The 9,007-nt window shown below is 43.8% G+C and overlaps 1 protein-coding gene across 1 annotated transcript; it reads right to left on the bottom strand.

Moving 5' to 3' along the window:
• Positions 1–929: 929 nt before the first annotated feature.
• Positions 930–8,609, bottom strand: LOC120647995. The gene is made up of 4 exons (XM_039924784.1): positions 8,540–8,609; positions 8,232–8,476; positions 2,315–2,685; positions 930–1,332 (listed from the first exon to the last, which is right to left on the bottom strand). Exons 1-4 carry the CDS (start codon positions 8,607–8,609, stop codon positions 987–989), a joined length of 1,032 nt encoding a protein of 343 aa, XP_039780718.1. The 3' UTR covers positions 930–986.
• Between the last annotated feature and the right edge of the window lie 398 nt (positions 8,610–9,007).

The following is a 9,007-nucleotide window of genomic DNA, read 5'->3' as shown; positions in this document are numbered from 1 at the left end:
TCATCGTTATCTGTTATTTCTGTGACCCATCTCGAGAGGCGTGAATTCCATGACAAGCTACTCAAACTTGTGGGGTTTTGAAGAAAGAACATGTGCCACGTAGTTGTACCTCCGTTATCGATCCTTCATCCTTGAGTAACCTCTATTTCATACTTATGCATTGCAATCTCAGCTGCATTTCCTTAATGCTAGGGTGGACGCAACAATGGAGCTCGAGCTAGTGCTAGGCAGCCATTATTAACGGATGAATACCTAGCTGAACTTGAAGCTGACTTAGCATCTGGGAGGTAAAGGCGCCATGCCATTTATGCTTATTTGATTTAATTCAAATGTTCCTCCTGGCGTGTCTTTTTGATAGATTGGCCTTGGAGAAAGCAATAAATGAGCGTGACGCGAATATGCGTTTTGTGATTTGGTCTGGCGCTGCTGGTTTCGGCCTGGCGTTGCTCACTATTGGACTGACAGTTCGTGAGGAGAAGAAGAGAGCCAGGGCGTTTAGACTTGGTTAAGTAATCTGGAGTTTGCTGGTCCAGCCGTGGCAATTCAATGTGATTACCAAATTACTTGTCCTGGTAACAGCTTGTTCGTGGTGTACCCAGCGTACCTATTTATGTTTGTTATATGGGCCTGTGTCATGCTGCAGAGTTCAGAGGCACTCTGATTTGTGTTGTAAGCTTGCACCTCCTTAACTTATTAGTAACTATTATTATAATTTGCAGCTCTGGTTGCCTTGTTGATTTGGAACTAGCTAGGCACGATGCCCTGAAAAAAAAACGGCTATCTGTTAACTATATGCGCATGATAAGTATTAAAATGTTTCTACTCCATCATAAAATTTATTTATTCCATTCCAAGTTAAATAAAGATAACAAAAATTGTAATCTGGAGCACCTTCATCGAAATCCATATATAGCTAGCTATTGCCAAATTCTAAGAAAATGCATTGCCTTCTACGAACATCTGGAGCGAACGTCCTTCCATAAGGATCAAACTTTGCTCGTAGGTTCTGTGGGTTGAGACAACGGGGGCGCTGAGGGCGGCAGCGGGTCACCGCCGGCGACCACCTCATCAGCATCTTGCCGCGGCTGCCCCATGGCCACCTCCGGCTGCTGCTGCGTGGCCAGCGGTTTCGTGGAGCCTTTCGCGGGCGCCAGGAGCACATACGAGGCGATCTGCGAGACGGTGGCTACGAGAGAGAAGACCGTCGCCGCCGCGAACAATACGCTGCCCGGGTCGACGGGGCACTTTCCGTCGGTGGTAGGCTGCCTCTTTTGGTCCGTGTTCATGGCAGCGCCCGCGATGAACAGTGCCACAACTATAATCACAAAGATCCTGCAAAATATAATTGGAAATTGGAACAAAATATAAGCAGAGAATAGCGCTACACAAATAAAATTTAATGAGACTATGTAAATTGCATTTCAAGAAATTAAAAGAATTGATAATATGTGTTTTACTCGCCGTTTTTGTTTCTAGCCCACGGGGGATATCGATGTCGTAGCCATTATTCCATCCTCCTTGTACATGTGGTTTGAAGTAAAACATGTATAGTTCAATGGGATTACTATCTTTACAGTTTACCCCGACGACATATATGACGAAGAGTCCAGGTTTTAGTTTGTACTTGGCTCAAGTTGCTAGACCCGGACCATAACCACACCAAATTGTTTACTAATCTTCCCACCTATCAAACCTCACCACACCGAACTGCATGCCTCAAAAACCGAGCTAAACCAAACTGATTTGCTGTTTCAAACCAAACCCAAACAAAACCAGCAGTTAAACTGTAGCAAGCAGCAGCAAGATTACACTTTCCAGTCGAGATGAGACAGACGGAGAGGCATCGGGCATCGGAAGACATGGAACTGATTCCAAACTGGACCAGTCCATCACAACTACTATCCCAAACCGAACCAGCCCATTACAGTTTCCAGGCCATTCCAACCCAAACCAGGTAGGTCCAAATAAAAAACCAAACCAAAAAAACCAGTTTTGGACCGAACCATTCCCATTCCCAGGTTGAAGCATGGCACCTAAAAGGTTGGTGTCGCCTTCGAGATAGATCTTACTGTACTAAGATTGCTGGATCCTTTTCGCCGATCTCCTAATTAATCTAGTATAGCATAACACAATAATAATTTATAATCCATATATTTTATTACTTTAGAAAATATACATATATGCGAACCATCTTTAAAATTAGATAGAGATCAAATTTATCCGATTTCTATAGTTCAATTGTCAAATATACCCAGACTAGATGATAATTTGATGATCATAAATGGACTTTTTGGAAAAAAAAGAAAATATGTACCACGAGACGACGGAAAGAACGATGCCGACGATGTGTCTTGCCGCTCTGGGGAGCTCCCATGTTCGGCAGCACCCGCAGAGAAGGCTGGTGGTGGTGACGGCGATCTGAACCGCGAGCGCGAGCAGTCCCGCCACGATGCCGCAGGCCAGCGCCGGCGTGGTCTGGTACACGCATTTATTGACGTCGTACAAGCCGTCTTTGGACAGCCCGACCAGCGCCAGCGCGGTGGCGGCCTCACTGGCGACGCCCAGGATGACGAGGACGAGGCCGAGGAAGCCCACGACGGAGCACACGACCACCACGTGCAGCTGCACCATGGAACCCTTCTTCTCCGGCGAGGACTTGATGACTTGCTGCGGCCCACGTGCTTCCTTCACTAATTAAGAGCTGAGCATGCCTATGTAATTCCATGCACGCTATAGCTAATTACATGCGTTCATCATATATATAATAAGTTAGCTCAGACGGGACGAAGGTTGGCTGTTACATTGTGTCGCGTGATTTTGTCTGAATATAATGATGAAGCTTGCATTGCCTGCCTGCCTCCAATGTACGTGCAGGAATAACTTTGGGCTCTCAGCTGATGCGTCCTAGAGTTTTGTTGTTGCTTATTTGGCTGAGGCCAGCTGCAAACTAATAAATTACACGCCTCGATATCATGGTTTTATATTAGATTCGAGCCAGATGCATCGGCTACGGCTAGCATTGTTATCACCCCCTTTTCAAAGTCATTTAAAAGTTTCTACTGTTCCATAGCATCAAAGACATCATCCTAAGACGAGAGGTGAGAATATAAATATTTGTTATTATATATTTCTAAAGGGAGGACCATTTTCTTGGTTCGTCATTGACTTTCGTCGGTTTTAGTAGGTCCTATAATGGTCGTGGGGTCCATGGATGAAAAAAGATCGAATCGAAATCAGAAACTACCAGACCACACATGCATGAAGAGAGCTAAGGGTCTGAAACCCTATAGAATTAGCATTTGGAGAGTAAAATAATGAAGCTATTAACCCACACGTACTAGATGATTACTCTTTTAGTTATTTAAATGATTTTTTCTGTAGCAATGCACGGTTATATATTTGCTATATAAGGCCTAGTTTGGCAACGAGTGTTAATTAACCCAGGGAAGAAAATCCCTCACGGTAATTTCCTTGGACCACAGAATCCCCCTCCATCCAAGAGCGAGGAAACCCGGGAAATTACCTGCTGCCGTTTGGAAGCTGCATAAATCCTGTGTCCGTTAGGGCTTGCTTGCTTTATATTCACAGGTGTATTGCAATAGAGAAACATTAGGCATTTTGTTTTACTAGTTCATGTAAGCAACATTTTATCTGGAGATAAACAAATACAAAATACAAAGTGCCAGATGTTATACTAGTCCACATAAGCTTAATCCATATATTATGAAGATATCATCCAAAATAGCAGAATTGTTATTGTATGGTCCTTGGGGTAACACGCATTGCTATTCCATATAAGCTTAATCCATCTCAACTAGCACCAACATAGTCACGATGAGACATGGCTAAAATGATTCACACCATGCAAATCCTATATTACAAACTACTTTGACCAAATACTGAATAACAGGCCATGGAGATAAATTACTAGCTAGGTAATAATTTTTTCTAGGAAAACAAAGAAAAATCACGTGGATGAATAAAAGCAGAAGCAAGATGTAAGCTACATGTGATATTTAATTAACATCAATGCAATAAGCAACTGTAGCAGATCCGCCCAAATTAAACCGGCTTAAGTGAGCTAACTATCATCTTAATAAATAATCAAGTTACCACGCACTTATAACGGTGTAATCTGACAGTCCGTCGGGTAATTCCTGATTAAACTACTGTACTCCAGGATCACAATTATTTGCACTAGAAGTCTCGCACGAAGACGAGCACATGTAATACAAGCATACAGAAATTCTCAAATTAATTTACAACACTGATTTTACATAAAAGTTTGAATACAAACTATAGAGTTCAAATGCAGCGGAAATTAAAACAGAGTTCAAAATACAATACGGTAACTATGAACGATGATACAAGGTGAGCTCCACATCCTGCCCGCCGATGTGATGCCAACCTGCCCGAGCTTCACGGGGAAGACGGGGCCCACTCGATGTTCCACCCAGGAGGAAGCGGTTGTCCAATCCAGGACGCACAGATCTCCTTGAAGTCAGCGGGAACACAACCTGCTCAGATGGGTTACAACAACAACCCTGAGTATACTAATACTCAGTAAGGCTTACCTGACTATAGTATATACTTAGCCGACTCCTAGACATGCAGGCTTTTAGCTCTGGGTTTGTTTTGCTGAAAAGCTACTAATACTGGATCCTTACTTTCAATATTTTAGCCCCGTTTAGTTTAATAAGTAACAACTAGATTTGCCCTAACCGCTAAGCACACATGGTTGATCACATTATCTTTTCAGAATATCAAAACTACAACTCATATGCTCATCTTTCCATTCTCATCTTAACCCTTACTACGATGTGACAAAGTGACCAATGTTCTCTTAACCGAGAGAGACGGCGAATCGATCCGATTTAACCTTGCAAGGTGGACCTAACGCACACGACACATGCAAGCCCCGTCGGGCCACACACGTTAGCTGTTCCTAATATTACTACGACCTCTGAACCCCGCCAGCTAAAACCCAGGTGAAGGGCCCCTTAAGGCGAACTCCTGGAGAACCCGGAGGCGACAACAATCCAACACCCGCCATCATCCCACGCCCAGCGTAGCAGGTCGAGATTCAAAATATCGTTGTAACTCGGTACACAGTTTACCGGTTTCGACTACCTCCTACTTCCGGCATGTGGTTAGTACTGTTCAAACTTGATCAACACTGCCAACAACGGTACGGTCCTCAATCGACACAGGCGGAGGTTCTTTTTCCATCCATTTCATATCCATAATCAAACTTATCCTCGCCTGGTCTCCATTTTCCTTTTCTCATTGATTCATCCTCAAGACACTTTGCCCTAAGTAACAAGGACATAAAACTCACGAGTGACAGGAATCACTCGACTTCTACCGAGTCCTAATTAAGCATGGCAGCACTAACGACCTGCACACTAGTAGAGTAACTGAGGAAGCCTAGGGATCATGCATCTACGGTTCCAATCAACCCCTAATAATGTAAATGCACAATAATTATATAATAACATTAAATACTGAAATTAGGGGTTATGCTTCGGAGCTTGCCTTGCAGGTCAGCGAGGTTAGCGGCTTCTTCTGGAGCTTGCTCAACTGCTTCTTCGCCCTGCTACCCTCCTGCTTGTGGCTCCTGGTCCGGCTCAGCAACCAGCTCGTAGACTACTTCGTTTGTGGCATCTACACGTATGAAAAAGATGCCATGCAAGAATTAGAGGAACAGCGGTGCAATGAAACGATACAAATGCTTATGATGCAATGCAGGGCAGACTAACTAGAGATTCTAATTAGCTAGCAAGCAACTAGAACCAAGTCATTCCCAAGCGTACCATAATCTGACCCTAATGCAAGAACAGAAAGATTAAACCGAAATCAAGTAATTGTTGAAAAGATACACTGCAGCAAAGAATTTATTTAGCAGCCATAAAAAGGAACGCTGCAGCTAGGAATCAAATAAATGCACAAACATAACTTGCAGACCTGATCTAGCCACACAAATTTACCAGCAAGACAAGACATTGACAAAGTATGCCACAAAAATTTATCAACATTTATTGGTAGCATAAAACATTTATTTTGGCCCTAGGAATATAAACTGAACAAAAACAACTTCACAGACATGCACATAGCTTCTGCACATGAAAATTTTTCAGTGAACTACACAAGTGAAGAGTAAGCTACTACATAAATTTCATAACTTTTTGGACAACTATAGCTGCAGATACAAAATAAATAAGCTGGAACACAAACTAAAATATAACACAAGCAAAACTGATATAACACAAGCATGGATAATTTTCCTCTGAAGCTCTGGATCTAACTAAGCTAACAAAATTGATTTTGCATTTTTAGCATTTTTCTGTGATTTGTTATGCATTTTACAAAATCTCAGCCAAAATAAATGATTTTGATAAAAACCCTAAACCGTAAACAGGGGCTGACAGCTTGGCCCCACGGGTCAGTGAGAGGCCCAGCCCAGCCCCTCCCCTGAGCGCGCACGCCATGGCCAGCCATGGCTGGCACGGCGGCGGCGCGGCGTTCCCGCCAGCACAGAGCAGGGCGGCAGGGTGGCGGGGCACGCCCGCAGCTAGGGAGGCGAGGTGAGGTCGGGGCGCGCGGCAGCGCTGTGTGAACCCGCGTAGGGGCGGCCCGCGACGGGCGCCGGCGGCATAGCACGGCTGCCACAGCGGCGTGGCTACGCCCCGGCGGCGGCGGTGCCGGAATCGAAGGGGAAAGGGGTCGGACGAGTTGAGGAGCTCACCACATGTCCATTTTGCAGGTTGGATGGCGAGGAGGAGGGCCCGAAGGTGGGGATCGACGTTGGAGGTGGAGCTTCGGTGAAGCAGTAATGGCGGCCAGGCAGAGGAAGGGTCCGATTCGGCCGGGGAACGGCTCGAACGGGCTCGGCGAGGGGAGGCGGAGCTTCGGGGCGTGGCGAGGAAGGTTGGGGCATGCTGAATCGGGGCGGGACGGCGAGGGATGGCCGACGCGACGCCGGCGGCGGTCTGCTCCGCTCGGCTCAGCTCGAGCGCGAGGAAGAAGGGGGGAGGGGGAGCAATGATTAGGCTCGGGGACGGATAATGACACGCCCACGCGGAGGGCGAGGTTCGCCGCGACAGCCGACGCGTGGCGGTCACCGGCACCGTGCCGGTCGCCGGGAAGGGCGGCTGTACGGTGAACAGTGGGAGCAGGTAGAATAGGGAGCAAGTTTGAGTGATTTTGACCCACTTTTGACCGACTAAAACTCAAAATTTCATATTGCAACTTGAAATTTGGCCAAAATAGAAGTTGTAGAGGAAGTGAAGGTCTACAACTTTGATTTTGGGCGAAACTTGATTTGAGACTCGGATCATGGAGAAAAACGTGGTCGAACTCAGCTAAGTTGATGTTTACTATGCAACTTGATTAGCGCTAATGACAAGTTTAAGCCCATAATTAGTGAATTAAGCACAAATTAACACTGATGTGTTACAACAACTGTAAACCGCATTTGCGCCATTTCTATCACAAAAGTTTTAGGTTCTATGTATTTCTTCGACCAAGTGCTCTGCAAGTAACATGAAAACCCCCTCAAAAGCTGAAGCTAAATACTGAATGCATTGCACGGACCAAATAAACTAAAAAGGCTAGAATGCTGAATTCTGAGCTAAAAAACCAATAATGCAAAATACATATCATGCTGTAGGCTAACAGATGCTGAACCAAAAAATTATTAAGCTAGCAAATATTTTATTTGAGGCTACCAGATATTGAGTTAATAACATATTGTATTTTTTTAACTAACAGATTGTATTTTATCATACAATACATCAATGCTACTATTAGAGTCCATGCCTGCTCAATGCAACAACACCAAAAAAATATGATAACCACTAGTAAATATCTACAACTAAAGAGTTGGCAAAATATTGTCTCTAGAATAATTATTGACAATCTACTCTAGAAAAGCATATCAACAGTCAAATTTCAAGTGCAAGACCAAAAATAGAAAAGTATTTTAGGAAACATATATACCTGATTTTTCTTCAATTTTCATATCATGCACTTCCACTAAGCACTCTGCAGGTAACAAAAATTGACACATGGAACAGTTTAGCCATTCATCTTCTGTAACTCTACTTATATTTCTAGATAGATCTGATCAGACAAGTTTTAACTAAGTACATTGAGCATATTAAAGAGACATACCTGGTATTTCTCTTTAGCCAAATTAGTCGAACATCAGGATTTTTGGTCTTCATGAATACTTGTCTGTTTGTATCAAATTCAAAGAGCTCCACAGCATATAACTTCTCCTCATTTGTTAATTCATTCATAGAATCCACTTGATCAGCACACTTCTCAAAACAAAATTTCTCATCACGCCTTTTCTTTTCATTCAGAGCTTCAAGAGTTTTGCTTGTTTGGCTCTTTTTAAACTCCACATAATCCTTGAGAGTAGATTCAATGTAACTTTGCTTACGCTTTCTCCCACTTTCACATTCACTTGGAGCTGATTGAGCTTCATTTTGTTTATTACGTGCAACAGGCTATTCCGCATGGAAATTGGGCTCACCCGGGCCGGAAACCTCAAGCAACGGGCTACCAAAAGTGCTTGCTGGACTCTGCGCGAAATTCTTCCGCATGGGCTATCGACACCGGGAAACCCTATAATAGAAAGTACGACTGTGTACGTGTGCTAGATTGAAAAAAAAGACATTAGTTTAGAAAATATGCACGATCATAACTCAACCGATAAACTATGTGCTGGATATGTTTACATGGCTAAAAGTTGAATTATTGCCATGATTATATGTTGTTAAGGATGAAAATCTAGCTTAATTTATAGATCTTTGCGGCTGATAACTAACACAGTAGGTGCACTAGCTGTGCCACTGTCACCGTCTTGCGGCACTGAACATGGACAAAAACCGATTTGTACAGACCAAAAGTAGCAAAGCATGGATTAATCATATTCCCTGCATTGGCTATTGCGTTCTTACCCCTATTTTGAACCACAATTGTGATTTCAACCTTATTTTCT

Source organism: Panicum virgatum, chromosome 9K, assembly GCF_016808335.1.
Source record: "Panicum virgatum strain AP13 chromosome 9K, P.virgatum_v5, whole genome shotgun sequence".
Lineage (NCBI taxonomy): Eukaryota > Viridiplantae > Streptophyta > Magnoliopsida > Poales > Poaceae > Panicum > Panicum virgatum.
Note: the sequence above shows the minus strand (reverse complement) of the source record. Positions and strands in the feature narration are given on the sequence as shown.

Coding starts and splice junctions, on each gene's coding strand:
- LOC120647995 (XM_039924784.1), bottom strand. CDS start 8,609: ATGCGGAAGAATTTCGCGCAGAGTCCAGCAAGCACTTTTGGTAGCCCG. Junction 8,477..8,539: donor GCTTGAGGTTTCCGGCCCGG/GTGAGCCCAATT, acceptor AAGCTCAATCAG/CTCCAAGTGAATGTGAAAGT. Junction 1,333..2,314: donor GTTCTTTCCGTCGTCTCGTG/GTACATATTTTC, acceptor TATATTTTGCAG/GATCTTTGTGATTATAGTTG.